This window comes from Mustela putorius, unplaced genomic scaffold (assembly GCF_011764305.1).
Source record: "Mustela putorius furo isolate JIRA1106 unplaced genomic scaffold, ASM1176430v1.1 tig00000129_pilon_pilon_pilon, whole genome shotgun sequence".
NCBI classification, from domain to species: domain Eukaryota; kingdom Metazoa; phylum Chordata; class Mammalia; order Carnivora; family Mustelidae; genus Mustela; species Mustela putorius.
The window spans coordinates 5,679,856-5,701,806 of NW_025421290.1; the positions used below are offsets into that span (position 1 = coordinate 5,679,856).

General features: G+C 35.9%; 1 protein-coding gene across 2 annotated transcripts in view; it reads left to right on the forward strand.

Annotated features, from left to right (window-relative positions):
- ATL1 (atlastin GTPase 1) overlaps positions 1 to 21,951 on the forward strand; it is a 70,072-nt gene that overhangs the window by 21,601 nt on the left and 26,520 nt on the right. For both annotated transcript variants that reach the window (XM_004738749.2, XM_004738750.2), the window contains exons 2-6: positions 7,537 to 7,784; positions 9,768 to 9,902; positions 10,631 to 10,735; positions 12,710 to 12,760; positions 15,083 to 15,139. In XM_004738749.2, the coding sequence (XP_004738806.1) occupies positions 7,537 to 7,784; positions 9,768 to 9,902; positions 10,631 to 10,735; positions 12,710 to 12,760; positions 15,083 to 15,139 (596 nt within the window). The remainder of the gene's footprint in view (positions 1 to 7,536; positions 7,785 to 9,767; positions 9,903 to 10,630; positions 10,736 to 12,709; positions 12,761 to 15,082; positions 15,140 to 21,951) is intronic.

The following is a 21,951-nucleotide window of genomic DNA, read 5'->3' on the forward strand; positions in this document are numbered from 1 at the left end:
GTCCAATTACTTGTAAATCAGAGAGGAGAGAAAAAAGAAAGGATTCATGTCACCATGATGCTGATGTCATTCTCCACATATTATCTTTTAAATATCTGTAGGATCTGTAGTGATTTCCCTTTTTCATATATGAAATTGTTGATTTGTGAATTTTTCTTCTTATTTTCTTTTATTAGTCTTAGATTATTAAATCATTCTTGTTGATCTGTATTCCCGGTTCATTGGTTTCTGACATCTTTATTCCTACTTTTTCTTTTCTTTGAATTTAGTGTTATTCTTTTTCTCACTTAAGATGAATTTATATTGTGCTTTTTCAAACATCTTTTCTACTGTAAATTTCAAGATGTAAATTTCTTCTAAGCAAGTTTCTGTTATATCATATTTTCACTATTTCTGTATAAATAAGCTACCACACTCCAACCTACTGATTCTAACATTTATATAGAAAGAGTCAAAATTGCCCCAACTGATAATAATTAGAAGATAGGAGACAGGCTTGCTGTACTACATGTAATGGCTTTTCATAAATCTGTTTGATTAAGATAGTGTATATTGTTGCTGATGAATGGACCAGATTCATTAGATTATTTAGTTTACAACATATTATGATTTCCATTATGATATTTTCTTTTATCTATAGGTTATTTAGAAATTTACTGTTTAATTTCAAAATATTTAGGAATTTTCTAAATTTATACTTATTTCTAGTTTAATTTCTCTATTGTCAGAGAACATACTTTTGCAGTATTTTAGAAATTTGAAATGTGCTTAGATTGGTATATGAACCAGTACCTGATCTATTTGGTGAATATCCCATATGAACTTTAAAAGACTATATGATTTTGTAATTATTAGATGTCAGTTTGGTCAGGCTGGCTAATTATATACTGTTTAAATGTTTTACGTCTTTGCCTATATTTTGTCTGAAATTTTAGACAATGGAGAAAAATTCTTAGAAAGATAAAATGCACCAAAAAATTTCTGAAGAAATAAAAAACTTTATTAGTACTAATGTCACTATTGTATCTTTAGTATTAATAAAATTGAGATAACAGTTAAAAATCATCTCACAAAGAAAAGAGCAGGTTCAGATGGTTTTAAAGCAAGATCTATCAAAATTTCAAAGAACAGTTCACCCTAATTTTTTGTTACAAACTCGTTTTGAAGATAGAAAGGGAAACATTGCTAAGTCCTTTTATAAAGCTAATATTACAGAGTATTAAACTAGCCAAAGACAAAAATGAGAAAGGAAAATGATAGACTCAATTCATTGGTGAATATAGATGCACATTTCCTAAACAAAATTTTACCAAACTGTATCAATAGTATATAAATATTGTACCCTGAAAATACTAGGTTTAATAAGAAATGTAAAGCTGTATTACTCACTACATTAACAGAGTGGTGGTGGAAAACCTGGTGATCATCTCAACAGATACAGAAAAGATATTTGATAAAATTCATTTTCATTTATGATTTTTGAAAACTCATAGTAAACCAGTAGAGAAGTTTTTTAATAAGATAAAGTTATCTTCCAAAGCACACCAAACTATAAGAAATATGAACTCAAATATTGGAAGCAGTCCCATTAAAATCAGGAAGTTATGCTCACTAAAATCAGAAGTTGTGTCCAGGATTCCCTCTGTATTCAACATTGTATAGAATATCCAATAATACAAGAAAGAGAAAGGAAATACATAAATATTGAAAAGGTAGAAACAGCACTTCATTATTTTTAAAAAATTAAATTTATAGGGAATAGCAGTTTCAATATGAGACTGATCTATTAAAGTCAGTTGTATTTCTTTATCCAAGCAATGGCTATAAAACATAATTAAAAACACAACAATGAAACAAGGTATAATTAGGAATAAAATCTAATGTACCTAGCAATAAATCCAAAAAACCTACTTTCCTCAGCACCCCAAATTATAAAAACTTTATTGAAGAGAGATAGCTCATGTTTGTGGGTTGGAAGACAGTGTAACAAAATTGATTCTTTCCAAATCAATCCGTAAATTTAATGTAGTTTCACAAATTCAACTAACTTGTTAATTCCAATATTTATATGGGAAGGGTCAAAATTGCCAAGGCGTGATAATTAGAGGAATATGATCATAATGATGTTTTATAAAGCTATTTCAGGGGCACCTGGGTGGCACAGTTGGTAAGGCGTCCAATTCTTGGTTTTTGGCTCGGGCTGTGATCTCAGGTGGTGATCTCAGGGTTGTGAGATCAAGCTCTGCACAGATGCTGCTTGAGATGCTTTCTCCCTCTCCTGCTGCCCCTCCCTGCTCTGTGCTCTCTCTCTCTCTCAAATAAATAAATAAAATCTTACTGAAAAAAAAACTGTTTTGATTAAGATATTATACTATTGGTGTTGATGTAGACAAATTATTTAATAGATCAGAACCAAGAGATTAGAAACAAAGTCATTGTGTATGCGTGTGTGTGTGCTGTTTTTCCAACAGCATTTGCTCATTTTGTGCCTGTGTCATATTTTAGTAATTGTTGCAATATTTCAGACTTCTGAGTTTGATGACTGTGAGGGGTTCAGAAAGACTTCAGTGGGGGAAGTAACTGAAGATGTGTTGGAAACAGTGCAAGATATAGAAGTGGAGCATGAAGATGGAACTGAGTTGCTGCAACCTTAGGATAAAACTTGGTTGAGTGAGGAGTTGCTTCTTACAGATGAGCAAAGAAAGTGGTTTCTTGAGGTGGAATCAATCCTGGTGAAGATGCTGTGAAGACTGGAAATGACAACAGAGGATTTAGAATCTGACATAAACTTAGTTGGTAAAGCTGCGGAGGGTTTGAGAGAATTGATTTCAATTTGAAATAAGTTCTATGTGGGTAAAATGCTGTCAAACAACAGCTATGCTATAGAGAAACCATTCACAAAAGGAAGAGTTGGTCAATTCAGCAAACATCATTGTTGTCTTATTTCAGGGAATTGTCACAGTCATCCCAGACTTCAGCACCCATCACCCTGCTCAGTCAGTAGCCATCAACATTGAGGCAAGATCTTCCAACAAAAGAAAACTCAGATGATGATTAGCATTTTTTAGCAATAAAGTAGTTTTAAATTAAGGTATATATTTTGTTTCTTTTAGACATAATGCTATTGCACACTTAATAGACTATAATGTTGTATAAATGTAACTTGTATAGGCACTGGGAAACCAAAAATTCATGACTTGCTTTATGGTGGTGGTCTGGAACTGAATCTGCAATATTTCCAAGGTATGCCTTCAAACATAAGAGAGGATGTCTATTTAAATATGTTTTAAAAGATTTAAATGAAAGGTTATTTAAGAACCCAGTTTGGGGCACCTGGGTGGCTCAGTGGGTTAAGCCTCTGCCTTCAGGTCAGGTCACGATCCCAGGGTCCTGGGATCGAGCCCGGCATCTGGCTCTCTGCTCTGCGGAGAGCCTGCTTCCTTCTCTCTCTCTGCCTGCCTCTCTGCCTACTTGTGATCTGTCAAATAAATAAATAATTTTTTTTTAAAAAGAGCCCAGTTTATTCAAAACTAATACTCTAAAGAGTTGATTTGAGGCTAGGTCATATATCTGATCTGAAGAATTAATTGGTGTATGTTTCGACCTTCTGTTCTTTTGATACAAAGCAAATGAGCCCATTTATGTGGTGTCTAAGAGTTATTTTATTTCCCTAAAGAGACAGAATATTATAGTAGAAAGGCCTGGGATGAAAGTTTACATACCTGGGATCTAACCTCAGGTCGACAGTTATTAACTATGTGAACTCGTATCTATCTCTTACTAGTAGGCATGCTTTTGGAAAATTTACATCGCCCAATTCTTAATTTCCTCATGTGTCAAAAATACAGATAATAATGAATACCTTGCTGGAATATTAAAAGGAATAAATAAATAGTAACACAAGAAAGCATCCATGATAGATTTCCTGCTACAGAAATTCCATATCCTTTTCTTGGTAAGGTCAGTTACATCTTTGGCTTTCATTTCCTAAATCCATAGTAATACTAACAGCATTTACGATGTACCAGCCACTGTTCTAAGTGTTACCTGAATATATTAATTCACAGCAACCTTATGAGGTAGACACAAAGAGGTTAAACAACTTGCTGAAGGTTACTCAGCTAAGAAATGGGAAAGCCTTTATTCAAATCTCAGCAGTCTGGTTTCAGAGCCTGTTTTTGTTTTGTTTTGTTTTGTTTTCATTTTTTATAAACATATAATATATTTTTATCCCCCGGGGTATACGTCTGTGAATCTCCAGGTTTACACACTTCACAGCATTCACCATAGCACATACCCTCCCCAATGTCCATAACCCCACCCCCCTTCTCCCAAACCCTCCTCCCTCCAGCAACCCTCAGTTTGTTTTGTGAGATTAAGAGTCACTTATGGTTTGTCTCCCTCCCAATCCCATCTTGTTTCATTTATTCTTCTCCTACCCCCTTAACCCTCCGTGTTACATCTCCACTTTCTCATATCAGGGAGATCATATGATAGTTGTCTTTCTTTGACTGACTTATATCGCTAAGCATGATACCCTCTAGTTCCATCCACGTCATCACAAATGGCAAGATTTCATTTCTTTTGATGGCTGCATAGTATTCCATTGTGTATATATACCACATCTTCTTGATCCATTCATCTGTTGATGGACATCTAGGTTCTTTCCATAGTTTGGCTATTGTGGACATTGCTGCTATAAACATTTGGGTGCACGTGCCCCTTCAGATCACTGCGTTTGTATCTTTAGGGTAAATTCCCAGTAGTGCAATTGCTGGGTCATAGGGTAGTTCTATTTTCAACATTTTGAGGAACCTCCATGCTGTTTTCCAGAGTGGCTGCACCTGCTTGCATTCCCACCAACAGTGTAGGAGGGTTCCCTTTTCTCTGCATCCTCACCAGCATCTGTCATTTCCTGACTTGTTAATTTTAGCCATTCTGACTGGTGTGAGGTGATATCTCATTGTGGTTTTGATTTGTATTTCCCTGATGCTGAGTGATATGGAGCACTTTTTCATGTGTCTGTTGGCCATCTGGGTATCTTCTTTGCAGAAATGTCTGTTCATGTCTATACTCAGCCTGTGTTTTAATTCCTAGACTGTACTGTCCTTCTAAAGTAAGGGATTGTAGGCTATACCAGTAGTTTATTGTCTGTTTTGCTGCATAATAACCACAAAACCTCAAGGGCATAGAACAATAGGCGTTTATTGATCAGACGTGTTAAAATAGTTGTTAGGCAACTGTTGGTCTTGGCTGAGCTCCCTCATATAGCTTGGGGTTGGTTTGCCATGGGGCTTGGTGGGAACTGGGCTGTTTGCCTTTGTTCCTAGTGTCTCTCATCCTGCAGCAGACTAGTTTGGGAATATTCACAAGGTGAATGACAGAAGTGAAAGAGCAAAATGGAAAACAGAAGCCCTTGTCTAAGAATTCTCTGCTGTGTCATGTCTGCTAAAGCAAATCACATGGCTGACTCCAGAGTCAAAGTGGAAGGGCATTACGAAGTTACATTACAAAGGCAGTAGATAGAAGAATGTGTCACTTGACACACTTAAGTTATTTTGTAATATACCACAAATGCCAGGGTCTAGGGTTCTAAAATTCTTAAATATTAAGGATTAATTCTAAAAGTTGATCTCTGTCAAAACTGACAACTAAATGGAAAACTTTTTTTCCTCTTACATATGAAGAAACTAAACATCAGTTTCAAAATGACTTAACAAGAGAACAAAATTTCTTTGTCTCTATTTTTGTTTTTACCTTTTGTCCCTCTTCACCTATTTCTCTACCCACAGCACCCCAATTTTGGCAACCAGCGGCTGTTCTCTGTACCTATAAGTTTGTTTGTTTGTTTGTTTGTTTGTTTGTTTTTAATTCCCCATATAAGAAACCATACATATTTGTCTTTCTCTGTTTGGCACAATGTGCTTGAGGTCCATCTATGTTGTTGCAAAGAGCAAGATTTCATTATTTTTTATGGCGGAGTAATAGTCCATTGTGTATATGTGTATGTGTGTGCACACATAAATGTACATACACACACACAATAATTTCTTTATCCCTTCATTCATCAGTGGACACTTTAGTGGTTCTTAGACTGTTTCTGTATCTTAGGTATTATATGTAATGCTATAATGAACATAAGGGTGCACACATCTTTTTGAGCTAGTCCTTTCATTTTCTTCATATCAATACCCAGAAGTGGAATTGCTACATCATGTAGTAATTTTATTTTTAATTTTTTCCATACTGTTTTCCACAGTGGTCTTACCAATTTATATTCTCACCAATTTACAGAGGAATGCAAAAGGATTCCTTTTTCTCTATGTCCTAGCCAGTACTTGTTCCTTCTCTTTTTGATAATGGCCATTCTAACAGGTATGAGGTGATATGTATTTGGTTTTGATTTACATTTTTTGATGCTTAATGATGTTGAGCATCTTGTTATGTGTCTGTTGGACATTTGCATGTCTTCTGTAGAAAAAGTTCTATTCAGATCCTCTGCCCATTTTTAAATTGGATTGTTTAAGGGTTTTTTTGTATTTAGTTGTGTCAATTCTTTATATATTTTGGATGTTAACCCTTTATCATATATATGATAATTCTTTACATACATATGCACGCACATACCCACATTTCTGAAAATAGGCAGAAAGTTCTTCTAGGAATACTTAGTTCAATCTATAATCCCAAAGTAGTGATGATGATGGTGGTGATTAACCTTTATGAGTTTACTATGTGCCAAGCACTGATCTCAGCACTTTACATGTCGTAGCTCCCTTAATCTTTACAACAATCCGATTAATAGGTACTACTAGTAGTTTACATTTTATAGATGAAGAATTGGGAGATTTAGTAATTTCCCAGGGTCACACAGCTTTTGTTTCAGATCTTCACACCAAATAAATTTTTCTTTAAATCGAATTATGTCTAGACCCCTTTGCTATGAATTTGAAGGATGTCTGTAATCTGGCCCTATCCAATTTAAGTATCTGTAAATTCCATTGCTAGGAGTTATAGTCTTAGACAGTTAAGAACCTAGGATTTTGTAGATAGGATGCATGTAATGAAGGGAGCTGAAAACTGGGTGCTTAGAAACTTATTCCAATTTCAAAAATATGTGATGAGTCCCTCTATGTATTTCCTCCTATGTATGTTCAGTTTTTTAAAATGTTGCAAGGATCCTTTATGTGAATAATTTAACTTATATCTAGGGGATAAGTCATTTTATTCCTGTGCTCCATAAGTAGAATCCTTTCTTTGATTTCCTTTCTCACTCTGCAAACAGATCTTTGCCTTGGAGTATTCTTAAGAATAAAATTCTCTTTGATTTGGTCACATAATCAGAAAGATGAGCTATAAGTCTTTCTGAGACATAAATCTTTCTGAGACATTTAATGACATTCATATATGTCATTAAAATGAGCATTTTTCATTCCAGTGTGCCCCTGTTTCAGATATTTGAAAATTGAGAGGTATCAGTACATTTCTTGGTATTTTGAGATGATTAGCTGAATAAATTGCTATTTTATTCAACAGGCGGGTTTTCAGAAAAGACATATGAATGGAGCTCAGAGGAGGAGGAGCCGGTGAAGAAGGCAGGACCAGTGCAAGTCCTTATCGTCAAAGATGACCATTCCTTTGAGTTAGATGAAACTGCACTAAATCGGATCCTTCTCTCGGAGGCTGTCAGGGACAAGGAGGTTGTTGCTGTATCTGTTGCTGGAGCATTTAGAAAAGGAAAATCATTCCTGATGGACTTCATGTTGAGATACATGTACAACCAGGTACATAAAAATGCTTTACAGTTTTCTTGTTTCTGTGTTTGTGTCACTTAGTGTTTTTATTTAGTAGTCTCAGGATTCCCACTTCCGTTTTCACATACACTGTGCTAGAGCCGTTCCAGCTTCAGTGCTCTGGACACTAAACTCCATGGACCACTTTCCCACATTTCCCTTGGAATAGAACTTATTTTTTTTATTCTTTTAGAATGAGATGCATCATAGTGATAGGATTATAAACTTTACATGTTAGAGTGTTTAAAATGTATCAAATAACTTTTATCCTAACTTTTTTATTATAATCATTTTCTCCCCAACATTTATTATGACAAATTTCAAGCATGCAGCAAAGTTAAAAGAATTTTACAGTGAAGACCTAGGTATCTGCTGCCTAGGTTTTACCATTATCATTCATATTCTTGCTTTATCACCTGTGTCTCCAGCTGCTGTTCTCTCTTTACACCCATCACTGCATCTGATTTTTTAAATTCATTTCAAAGCAAATTGCTGACTTTGGCACACTTCCTCACAAATATTTCAATCTGTATCATTATCATATATTTCCATGCTTAGTTGGTTTCTTTTGTTGTAAAATTTACATTACAGTTACACGCACAAATCTTAGGTGTACATTTGCTTATTATTTTTTGAAATTTTATATGCCTACATGGGCCCAACTTCTAGCAAGTATATCTTGCTGTTACCCCAGAAAATTCTTTCCTATCTTTTCCCACTTGATTCTCATCATACCCCACCCCCAAAGGCAACCAACAGTGTCCTAACATTTGAGACAACAATGTGGCACAGAACTGAGTCTTTAAGGGACCTAGGATGAACCAAAAGCAGGAAGATAACAGAGTCAAGGAACAGAAGGTTGGGAATGGAGAGCATCCCAATATATTTTCTACCCTTTTACCCATAGCAATTCAGTTGCGAATATGGATGTGGAGGCAGAATGGACACACTACCCAAAGAAACTGTGTTATGTATTTATACCATAATTATTTATTTGGGATTACTCTTTCAAGTTAGAGTATTTTTGAATAGTTTTGTAAAGTTAACTTCAATATTTTCTATCTCTAGCTTCAGTTCAAACAAATCAAGACTAGAACTGCCAAAATATTTTAGGCTTTGAAACCAAACAGAACTCTTGGCATTCTCTGTTTCTAGCATATCAACGTTAGTATGCTACTTAACACGGTTGGGAAAATTAAGTGAACAAAATTAGTCTCCATTCTTTGGGATTATACAGTTTTAGGCATATTCATAGTTTTAACTGTGAATAAGCATTAAAATTAAATGCTCAATAACACTCGTCATGTTGCTTGTGTTAAAGAGCACTTGCCAGATTAAAGTGTAACAGATTTCTTATGTTTTTGTTTTTCTGCAACACTACTAGGTTCCTCTCCTCTTGCTGTTCACTCCCTCTTTCCCCAATACCAAAGCATTTGTATGTATTATGACTGTGTATATCCTGACATAATATCCTCTCACCTATCTTTATATCTTTGTTTCTAGAACGCCCTTCCCAGGTTTGCTCTCCTGGGAAATTCCCAAGCATCCTTCAAATTTTAGCACAAACACCACCTTTAGCACAAACCAAGAGTTAGTTATTTCTTTTCCTATGCTTTTATTTATGCCTAATGCCTAATATACATGGCAACATACTGGTTTGTTAGCATGTCTGTCTGTCCTTTCTTTCTTTCTTTCTTTTTTTTTAAGGTTGTGAGCTTTCTCTGGTCTGGAATGATATCTTTGTATTCCCAGAACCTAAAATAAAATGTAGCAGATAGTGCTTCTATCTAAGAATTTTTCTAAGATATTTTTCTAAGTAAAAATACCTTAGATAAAGTAATTGAATCGTACAGTAGATGTGAATATATGGTTTCCTTTTGACTATAGTTGGAGAGAGATACGAACCAGAATTGATGTGTCAAAAAAATGATACCACATATCCAGTTCCATATCACAGACTTTTTAAATTTATAGGAATCAGTCGACTGGGTTGGAGATTACAATGAACCACTAACTGGTTTTTCATGGAGAGGTGGGTCTGAACGGGAGACCACAGGAATCCAAATATGGAGTGAAATCTTCCTTATCAATAAACCTGATGGCAAGAAGGTATGATGCAAACTTCGTAAAGAAAATTGAGTTTCACTTGCAAGAGTTATCACTTTCCAGGATCCTCAAAAATGATCTTTTGAGAACCAATTTTGGCTATTTGACATGAAAATTTAAAGGGAAGTGGGTAACATTCTATTGCACATTCGTCTTTTCCTTTCTATTGATCAAGGTGGCAAAATCACAGGGACAATAGAACAGCAGATCAGCAAACTTTTAATTTTTTTAATTTTTTATTTTTTATAAACATATATTTTTATCCCCAGGGGTACAGGTCTGTGAATCACCAGGTTTACACACTTCACAGCACTCACCAAAGCACATACCCACCAAATGTCCATAATCCCACCCTCTTCTCCCAAACCCCCTCCCCCCAGCAACCCTCAGTTTGTTTTGTGAGATTAAGAGTCACTTATGGTTTGTCTCCCTCCCAATCCCACGTTAGTTTGCTGATCTGCATAGTACACAATGGAATACTATGCAGATCAGCAAACTAACGTCTGTACTTTGTTTCAGTACTGTTTCTGTTATGTCGGATTATCAGTAAAAACTAATCATTATAGTATTCAGCTAGTTAATATTATTAGTTTCATGGCATATATAGAAAATTACCTTTGAAGTATTCATTGATAACAGTTTGCTTTAGTTCTTATGGTGTTAAATTTGTAGTAACCCTAATACTGCCCCTGTTCTATAAAATATCAGTGATGTTCTCTACTTGCCTGTAGGTCGCAGTGCTATTGATGGATACTCAGGGAACTTTTGATAGTCAGTCAACTCTGAGAGATTCAGCCACAGTATTTGCACTTAGCACAATGATCAGCTCGATACAGGTATGGAATAAAATAAATCCATTATGATGGCTGTTTCTTTAACCAAAATTTATGAATATATGTGTTCCTACATACATGTGGTAAGACAAACAACAGAAATGGTAATATGTTATTTGCCTCAATTAGCTTACAAGTTCTTGGGATTTCTATAAGAGTAGAATTGTTTTGGTTACTGTTACCTAATTTCTGTTCAATTTCCAAACAGTCTATGGTCAGAAAAGTTTGTATTATCTTATTGATAATTTTTTCCTGTTTAAAGCCTATAATAAACTCAATAATATTAAGTTTTATAATGTATGCAGATAGATACATTGAAACTACCTATCGTAAGTTACATTTACTGAAAGAAGAATTTTAAAGGCATTTTTTTTACATAGCCAGTATAAACATTTCTAAGTATAAAAACATATGCTTTCCCAGTTTTTTTTCTTTTCTAGAGAGAGAGAGAGTGCATGCATGTGATGTGGGAGCGGGGGTTGCTTAGGAGGGGAAGGCAGGGGAAGAGGGAAAGAAAGAATCCCAAGTAGTGTCCACCAGTGTGGAGCCTGATGCGATGCTCAGTCTCAGGACTCTGAGCTCATGACCTGAGGCAAAATCAAGGGTCAGATGCTTAACCAACTAAGCTACCCAGGTGGGGTTTTTTGTTTTTGTTTTTGTTTTTAGATGCTAGCCCAACTTTTTAAAACACTTATTATACATTTAGATAAGTAAATATCTTACAAAAATTTTTATCTTTGTGGTACTGGGTGACTCAGTCAGTTGAGCCTCCCAGTCTTGATTTTGGCTCAGGTTATGATCTCAGGGTCCTGACATCAAGCCCTGTGTTGGGCTCTATGCTTAGTGCAGGGTCTGCTTGGGATTCTTTCTCTCCCTCTTCCTCTGCCTGTCCCTCTGCTCCCGTGCCAAATAAATAAATACATAAAATCTTAAAAAAAAATTTTTTTTTATCTTCCCTTCCTTTTTTCTTTCTTTGTCTTTTTAAAGTATTGCTTTTGAGGTTATTGTAGGCTTTACAGATTGTCCTGCAAGTCCTTGGAGAGTTTTACTATAGTCATAGAACTTAGAACATGAAAGATTTTAAGAGAGTTTTTAGATATTTTCTATTCATTAGAAAGAGTAGGAAGAAACAGTGGCCAAGAAACAGATGGTTAAAGAGAGGTGAGATAGTTTAAAAGGTAGGGAAGGCAAAGTGGTTGGGATAAATAAGTCAAGGCTGGAATTATAAGTGAGCAGAGAAAGATTTCTTCATAATCAGCAGTATAAGCAAGCCTATTAAAACAGGATTGACTTTGCCTTTTTAATATTTATTATTTATATTTTACCTGAAGACATTGAATGTTTTCACTGAAAAATCTAAGTCCCTAGTAATAACTTTTTATTAATTAGAAATAATCTGTTATTTAAATAAGTACACAAAGTATGTTCTTTTTGTTAATACATAAACATATAAGCATCCTTAGCTTTTTTTGAAGTTAGCCCTCAAAAAAAAAAAAAAGAATGTCATCTTAGTGCTGTGATCTGTTCATGAATTCATGAAGCAGTAATGCATATGTATGAAGATATGAGCCTTATATTTGAAACCTAACTTCAGTATGAGAGAACTATCCATTAGGCTTAACAAAATTAATTAATTGTGAAAAGGTCAACATAATTTTTAAGGCAAAATTTTATGTATGGGTTATTCAGATATAGATTGCTTTTATTTAGTATGCTTGTAAGAATGATTATTTTATTCACTGCTTAGTCTCCAGAGAGGTAGCTTTGATATTTCTAGAACAATTTTATGATCATTGTACTTTGTCTATTGTCTTTCAAGCTTTATTACTTTCTCAAGGTCTTATAAATACCATTATATAAGAATACACTTCAGAGAGTTTGATTTTGTGAACATTGATATTTATAAAAATAAAAAATGACAAAGTAAGTCCTTTGGAGGATGCTAATTATTTTCTCATTTTAACTTTATTTTTTAAGGTATATAACTTATCCCAGAATGTCCAGGAGGATGATCTTCAGCACCTCCAGGTAACAATATGTATACTCTTTTTTTTTTTTTTTTAACATATCTGGTCATCTTTTGAGGATATATAGATTTTGTTGGGCCTTCTTCTACTTGGAGAACTGAATTCAGAAATATTTAGAAACATAAGCAAATAGAAGTTGTCCTATTCCAGGTTTCTTGTTTCAGCCCCGTATGGTTATGTTCTTTCAAATTTCTTTGTTACTCTAAAGCTACTTGCTGTTGGCCCTATATATGTGACTATATATGGCAGATTAGAGAAAAGACTCCTTGATTTAAAAATGACCCAAAATGTGTAGATGACCCAGTTATAAAATAAATAACTCATGGAGGTAAAAAGTACATTTATCCCCCATATTTTACAGATGAGGTAAATTTGGCTGAAAATAGTAAATGACTTGCCTAAACTCATGTGGCTAATTAGTGATAGAGTGGGACTAGAGATCTGGGTATCTCATGGGCTCAGTGCTCCTTCCACTCTCGAGCAGCATTTAAATCTCAAATCAGTAAAAGATGAGATATTTCCTTAAGGTAGTTCACAGCTCTCTGCTGTCTTTCAATGCATGTTATATGGTTACAGAGCAAAACCTATTGTTTCTCTGACAGTTTCCCTCTGCATATTTTATAGAAAATTTTGCTTTAAATATATATTCTGTCTTGGCAATAAGAGCCATGTACAAATTTTTTTTTGATTTTTTTTAAATTTTTTATTTTTTATACACATATATTTTTATCCCCAGGGGTACAGGTCTGTGAATCACCAGGTTTACACACTTCACAGCACTCACCAAAGCACATACCCTCCCCAATGTCCATAATCCCACCCCCTTCTCCCTAACCCCCTCCCCCCAGCAACCCTCAGTTTGTTTTGTGAGATTAAGAGCCATGTACAAATTTAATAGACAACAAAGGATAATAAAGCAGGGTAACCTGTGATGTTGAAAATCACATTTGGGAGTTCATATCCAGCACTATTCCCAAATACATTTCTAGTATATCACATTACATTTATGACAAATAGGCCATATGCTGAATAATTGTTTCTTACGATAAGTATGATTTATGCTTTAGGCCTGTGTCATAACCTAGCTAATTATTTTCCAAGCTAATGGTATGACAGTGTTCAATACCAGCTTAGGGATTTCTTAAGAAGGCTGATTTTGGATTTTGATATTGAGTAAGTCATCTTTTTCTGAGAGCATTTAAAATTTTTCCTGTAAATGACAACACCTCAGCCTCCTCAGAAAAGATTGTGAATTCCAGTTACATTAGTAGATGATTCTAATGTGAGTGTCTAATCGCTGGACCAGCTGCCTTTTAGCTATGATATTCCAGACTTTCATTGAATCACTCTAATCAGATAGTTAGTAATTACCCTTGGCTTCCTAGATCCTTCTGCAAGAGAGGCAGGGTGGTGCTGTGGGAGCTATCCTAAATGGGCAAGGGGTGGGAGTCCTCTGTATCAGTTCCGCCCCAGCTCTGAGAAACTGCCGTGGCTTGTTATTCTTGTGAATGAAGACTAACCAGCTGGGGAAACCCACTGGGCTGGGCTGGATGAAATGGTCATCAGAGGTCTAATCACAGTCACCCCCTCAGGTCTTTGTTCTCTAAAACCTTACATTTCTGGCAACACAAAAACTGATATGGTTCCTCTCAACTGGGAGCAATTGGAAAGGAGAGAATGTGGTATATCTGATTATATTTTTAAGCCACGTGCCTTTATGCCTTTGTAGTAATGCCATTAAATTTCCTCAGGCAACAACTTCTGTAAATCTGTCCAACATAGTTTATGGCTCTCTGGTCTGATCTGTGCAAGTTCTACTTTGAAAGGTTATTTACCCTGTTACTTTCTGCCCCATCCTCCTATAAAAAACTGTCCTACATCTTGATATAAAGGTATTAGCCTGAAGTGGAAACTTTATTTTTAACATGTACTTTATGTCCTTAATTTTTTTATTTAAAAATTACCGTAGTTCTGTTAGGGTTGGGGGGATGGGGTGACTGGGTAATGGCCATTGAGGAGGGCACGTGATATAATGAGTACTGGGTGTTATATAAGACTGATGAATCACTGACCTCTACCTCTGAAACTAATAATACATTATATGTTAATTAATTGAATTTAAATTTAAAAATTTCTAAATTTCTGTAGTTCTGCTTTACCTAATACTTAGTTCCTTAAAATGACTATTGTAACCTTAATAATAGAGTATTATGTCTCAGTGAGGGAAAAAAAAAGAGTGGAAGAAAGCACAGAAGTAGAACTTTGCTGATACTGAAGTTTTTCTCTGTGGTGTTTGTGTGTGTGTGTATGATTTTCCGTCTAGCTTTTCACTGAGTATGGCAGACTGGCAATGGAGGAAATATTCCTGAAACCATTTCAGGTGAGTGGAGTGTAAAATGATGGTAAATTCTTATTAAATTTTCTGAAGAGCATAAAGGTATATTAATTAATTGGGAGGGTCACATTTCTTCCTTTTTTATTTCATTCAAGAAGTACTTTGATAACTTTGTTAATGCTATTTGATGCCAAGTAGGAGATTAAAATAAGGAAATAAAAAATTAACAAACTTTTTTTTAAAATGGGAAGATGAAAAGATGAACTAGATATTTTGGTTTCTATAAGAGTATCATCTGTTCTCCCCTAAATCCAACCCTAGAGATGTCACAAAAACAAAAAATTTTAAAAATTGATGAATTTATCAAGCATTAAAGTTAAAAACAAACAAGATTCCTGGGAAAATAGAAGGGGTTACAAGACGCAGCAAAAGCTAAATGAGTACCAGCGACAGGATACTGGGTGGGGGCGAGTTTTTGAAGGTGTTTTTTTCTTTCTTCCTTCCTTTTCCTTCTTTCTCTCTCTCTCTCTTTCCTTCTTCCTTTTTTTCTTCCTTTCTCTCTCTCTCTTTCTTTCTGTTTTATTTATTTAAGTAATCTCTGCACCCCATGTGGGGCTCAAACTTGTGACCCCAACAGAATCCCGTGCTCCTCCGACTGAGCCAGCTAGGCACCCCACTTTTTTCTTTCTTATACATTGATCTGTGTGAACATCACTTGCTTCAGTGTACTGGGTGTCAGAATAGCAACAAGCTCAGCCTCTGCTTGGAACAGCAGGATAATGTCAGGGCAATATCTGAGCTTGTAGTGAGTGGTATAAGCAGGTTATTTTGCGACTAATGCCCCCTTTGCCCCAGCCTTCTTTATAGATCAAGAACCAGGAGATTATAATGAAGTCAAAGAGCCTTAAAAATCTGGAGGAGGTACAGATTTAAACACCAATGACTGCTCACCTGAAGCACGATGGCTTCAGCATAGGCTTATCAGAGGGGCTCAAGCTAAGTCTTAGACTAAATAAAACATGGAAGGGAGGAAGGAAGGGATGGAAGGAGAAAAGCACCTCTGAAAAGCTTGCCCCCACCCAGTATCCTGTGTCTGGTACTCATTTGCTTTTGCTGTGTCTTATAACTGTTCTGGTAAGTGACATTGAGAATGGAGGAGGCTAAGCATGTATAGGGGCAGGTGGTATATGGCAGATCTCTGTACCATCATTTCAGTTTTATTGTAAACCTAAAACTCCCCTAGGAAAATAAAGTCTTAAAACAAAACCATTCAAAAATGTTAAACTGCATTAAGAGAAAATAGGAAAAGGACATAAAGACAATTCACAGATGGAAACCTGAATGGCTAATACTTTTTGAAAGGATGTCAAGTCTCATTGATAATCAGATAAAAATTAAAGCAGTAGGGGTGCCTGGGTGGCTTAGTGGGTTAAAGCCTCTGCCTTCGGCTCAGGTCATGATCCCAGGGTCCTGGGATTGAGCCCCGCATTGGGCTCTCTGCTCTGTGGAGAGCCTGCTTCCTCCTCTCTCTCTCTGCCTGCCTCTCTGCCTACTTGTGATCTCTGTCAAATAAATAAATAAATAAATAAATTTGATTAAATTTAAATTAAAAAAAAATTAAAACAATAAGATACCATTTTACACTCATAGGCAAAAAGTTGAACATGGGGATAATACCAAATGATAACTAGGATTTGTGTAAAGAGGAGCACTTGGGCCCTGTTGGTGAAGGTGCAGATTGGAGAAGCTATTCTGTGAAGCCGGGGAAATGTATAAGGACAACCAGTGCAGCACTGATAGAGTAGTAGTAGCAGGGAGTGGATAGCAGCATAGGTGAAAAGAACATTCTGGAATATTTTGCAACATCCAAAGGCAGTGAACCCATTGTTATGGAGTAAGCATGAATAGAGTGTTAAAATCATACAAATTAAGTAAGAAAGAAGTTTGAGATTTGTAACACAGTATCACTTATGATTACTTAGAATGCTCTACATACACAAAAATAACACATACTAGAGTAAGTTTGTTTGAGAGCAGACAGTTGAATGGAAGTGGGGATCTGGAAACATAGGATAAAGCAAGAAAGGGGCCTTTGCATGGAGAGATGATGGTGTGCTTTCAGTGAAGGAATGTTGGTCTTTCCCTGAGGTCTAGGGAAGGCGGTGGAAAGAAGAGTCCAAGTAGAATAAAACCAGTCCCTGCTTACAATCTTCTTGTAGGCTTACAATACCTATTAGACTCTGTTACCTTTATTTTTTCTAAAGGTTTTATTTATTTATTTGACAGAGAGAGGAGAGCACAAGCAGGGCGAGCAGCAGAGGGAGAGAGAGAAAGCAGGCTCTCTGCTGAACAGGGAGCCCTATTCGGGGGCTTGGTCCCACCCCCTCAGATCATGACCTGGGTCCAAGGCAAGCCACTTAACCAACAGAGCCACACAGGGACCCCAAGATTGTTACCTTTAAAAGATAATAGTCAGGTTGAAAGTTGAAGTATTATATAGTAATTGGGCTATTAGCTTTGATTTTTCTCTTCTCTGAACCTGTTACTCTCCAGATCCATTGGGATTGACTGGGAACTCTGTTGTAAATTCTAGAAAGAATTTTTAAATCTTACCAGCAAAAGTTACTGCCTCTTACACTTTCCCAGATACATTAAAATGAAAAGCGAGTAACCTATGCTTTGATTAGAGAGAGAGAGAAAGAGAGAGTGGGGGAGACAGACACAGGGAGAGGTACCGCTTTTGGTAAAAAAAAAAAAGAATTGAGAACAAACAATAGGAAAAAAAACTTTAGAAGATTATCATTTGTTGGCAAACTGGTGGCATTTTGAAATGTCAATGAAAAAAATTTTGATTGAATGAGGAGTCAAGAATGACTCCTAAACAAGTTGACACTTGTAAATCAAAGTATCTGAAATTGAAATGTGAATGTCATTAAGCAGCAAAAGTGGCTTCCAAAGATATTTAGTAATATTTAAAATGCAAGCAACCAAATCAAAAGAACAAAAAATACTACACATCATGAAATTAAAAGATAATATGCTAATGTATTCAGATCTCAGAATGTTTAAGATATCACCAAATAATCCACATGTTTTATTTATTGAATTTTTTAAAGACTTTATTTATTTATTTGACAGAGAGAGAGAGTGGAGAGAGGGAACACAAGCAGGGGGAGTGAGAGAGGGAGAAGCAGGCTCCCTGCTGAGCAGGGAACCCCATGCAGGGCTCAATGCAGGGCTCCATCCCAGGACCCTGGGATCGTGACCTGAACCAAAGGCAGACGCTTAACGAGTGAGCCACCCAGGCACCCCCACGTTTTTTAAAACATCATTAAGACCAATGTTAAAGAATTTACTACCTGCAAAATAATTCACATTTAAATTAGAAAAAATCTCAAGAGAAAAAGTTCAAATATAGCTTTTAAAACGAAGTTCAATTGGGGCGCCTGAGTGGCTCAGTGGGTTAAGCCACTGCCTTCGGCTCAGGTCATGATCTCAGAGTCCTGGGATCGAGTCCCGCATGGGGCTCTCTGCTGAGCAGAGAGCCTGCTTCCCTCTCTCTCTCTCTGCCTGCCTCTCCATCTACTTGTGATTTCTCTCTGTCAAATAAATAAATAAAATCTTAAAAAAAATAAAATTAAAAAATAAATAAAACGAAGTTCAATTAATTCATCAAGCTATTTTTAGAGGTCACCACTTCCAACCTTTTCCTCTGTCTCAGAAGGGAGCAGCTTGATTTATTTGGATAAAAGTGTGGATAAATTTTAAACATTGCCTGAGACACTAAGATGGGAGGTAATGAAATTTAAAAAATAATAATTTGTACTCAAAACTAAATTTAACAAGTTTAAAATAGAAGAATTCTTACCTCTGAAACAGTGAAATTGTAAATAATGAACAAGATCTACCACAGGCAAAAAAAGGTAAAGGCAATTAGCAAATGAAGTGAATCGCTAATTAACAGATTAATTTGACTCATCAATCAAAGCCAATTTATATCAAACAAACAAAATATCTGTTGTATTTTTAAATTGTTTTTATGGAGGGCACAGATTGCATGGAGCACTGGGTGTTATATGCAAACAATGAATCATGGAACGCTACATCAAAAACCAGTGATGTACTACTATATGGTGACTAACATAACACAATAAAAATAAATATAATAATAAAATTGTTTCTAAGAAGAGAACTAAAAGAGCAGTTAATTTAATTTTTTTCTTTTTCATTTTTTTTTTTTCTCGCCTTCTGGTAAAATTTTTTTTGAACCGTTGAGAAGTGAATTCAGTTTTAAAGCAGTATTGAAGTGTAAAGTTTAGCCAGTGGTGTGCTGATAAATGTTTACAACTGGCTGGCAAGGAGGGAGGAGGGTTCTGATTCAAAACGTTTACTGATTTCTGAGGTACAAATACTTTTACCATGACTGATATCAAACTGCCCATGAGATGTCAACTGACTCGTGAAATTCCTCCGACGTTAGCAACTGCTCCTTGTGAGCCCATAAGAACCAGCTCTCCAGTATTTAGCACATGCAGGAAGTAGAACCCATCATCACAAGACCTAACACTTGAGGACTGAATTGGCCAGTGGGCACACCCTGGCAGAGGGCATCTATGGGAGGGGAGCTTCTGGGAGCAGAGAAATGGGATGCCATTTCTATGTACATTTGTATGTACAAGGGCTTAGTGACTTAAGGTTTACCTGCAATAGGAAGATAAGGATTAAACCCTAAAAAACATTCCTGCACACAAACTTTAATTCTCTTCTCTTAGAAGCTTTATTTTGTCCTCAGCACATGTTTTAGGTCTACTTACCTTTATTCTCTGCTCTTCCACCTCCTTAGTGATAAGTACTTCACCTTCTGGATTAGTTAATTCATCCCAATTTTCTCCCATAGCATTTTTATGAACCATTTTCATATGCTTAAAGGCCCTCCAGCACCCTAGGTCTTAGAAATATATTTGACTCACCACACCCACACCCACACCCACAAATGATAAGTATGTGAGGTGACGGATATGTTAGCTAACCTATTGTGGTAATCATTTCACAATATATATCTATGTCACATTATCATGTTATAGACCTTAAACATACACAGTGTTGTATGTCAACTACATTTCAGTAAAGCTAGAGGGGAAACAGATTAGAATCCTCTTTGTGAGATAAAATGAAACTCAACTTTTCATGTTTCTTTTGGTAGAGATGTAATTATTAGTGAGCAGCTTAGTCCATGCCAGCGTTATGGTTAAACTGAAATTGGTGGAAAATAACATAGAGGAGGCATATAATAATGTATTGTTGTATTAGGACAAACCTCCTGTTTCTCACAATTTCTCATTCAGATTGGGCCTACATGTGGAAAATTGGGAATTATTTTACTATCGTTTAGTTACTTACACTTAAGCCCCCTTTATTCCTATGATTTAAAAATGTTCATCTATAAAATAGTTCTTTCATAGTGATTTCAGCCACTTTAAAGCAAAATGATCTTGGTCAAATATCTATGATGACTGTAACCACCTAGCCCTACCATGAAATATGGGACTTCACTGAGAAAAATGAAAGGCTGTTGTTTGCCTGGTCAGGCTGTAAATTAAAGGAGAAGATAGGATGGTAGGGCTGAGAAAAAGGACAGCTGTCTGAGAAAGCTACCTTATCCTATGTTCTGCTGAGAGAGTAATTTAGCTGATCTGAAAGCTGTAAGAATAAGAATAAATATTGATCCGGCATGTAGAAGCAGGTCAGTGGTATACAGCAGGATTTTCCCAATGTCCATATTTAGGTATCTGAAACGTCTAGAAGGCCTGTATAACAAGAGCAATTTATTGAGCATTTATTTGTGCCAGGCAATGTGCTAAGTATTTTTCTTATGTTATTCAAATGATACTCACTGTAGGTATATAAAAATAAATAATGTTCCTTTTTTACTCTTTCTCTTTTTTAACTGATAAGGAAACACTGAGGCACAGCGTAGTTGAGGAACTTGTCCCTAGTCACAGAGCTGCTCTTCAACCTATGTTGATAGGTAGGCCACAGGTTCAATACCCCAGCACTCCACCACCCTTCAGTGCCTCTCTTTCTCCCCCTAATCCTAGGCTTCCTCAGCTGTGTCTTGTAGTCTTAGATTTGAATGTGCACATCTCATCTCACTAAATTATAAATACCTTAAGAACAGGAATTTTGTAGTTTACATTTTTTAGTGGAGTACACCAAAGTTCATACAGCAGATGTTCAATTACTGTTTACTAATGATGCTGTCATATACCTATTTGGAATTGTATATAGTTCACATATAGGTAAATCCATTGGACTCAAATTGAAAGACCTGGATTCAAGGTCTGGTAGAGCTATTACATATTCATTCTAGTATTACCCCTTTACATTTTTAAGATAAAATCCATAAACAGTATTAAGTCACAAATTGTTGTGAGAGGGTCCAAAATATTTGTACTGGGCATGACCCCTTCTTGAACTGCAGAAACACAACCATGAAATTCTCTTTCAGTGGGTAAGGGTAGAGAGTTTCTGAATTGAAAGTATGAGTTGTTAGGAGCTCCTGAGGTGGTTCATTTGGTTAAGCATCTGACTCTTGATCTCAGCTCAGGTCTTGATCTTAGGGTCATGAGTTCAAGCCCTGCATTGGGCTCCCCACTGAATGTGGAGCCTACTTAATTAAAAAAAAAAAAAAAGTGTGGGGTGGTAATACAAAACTAACATATCATTAGTTAAGACTAACAGAAAAATGTTAGATGTTTTCAGGTAGCCATAGTGATTGTATATGGTACCTTCAGATTTAAATATGATCCTAGTACACAGTCTGAAGATGCTTTGAGTAGTTAGACAAGGATGCAACT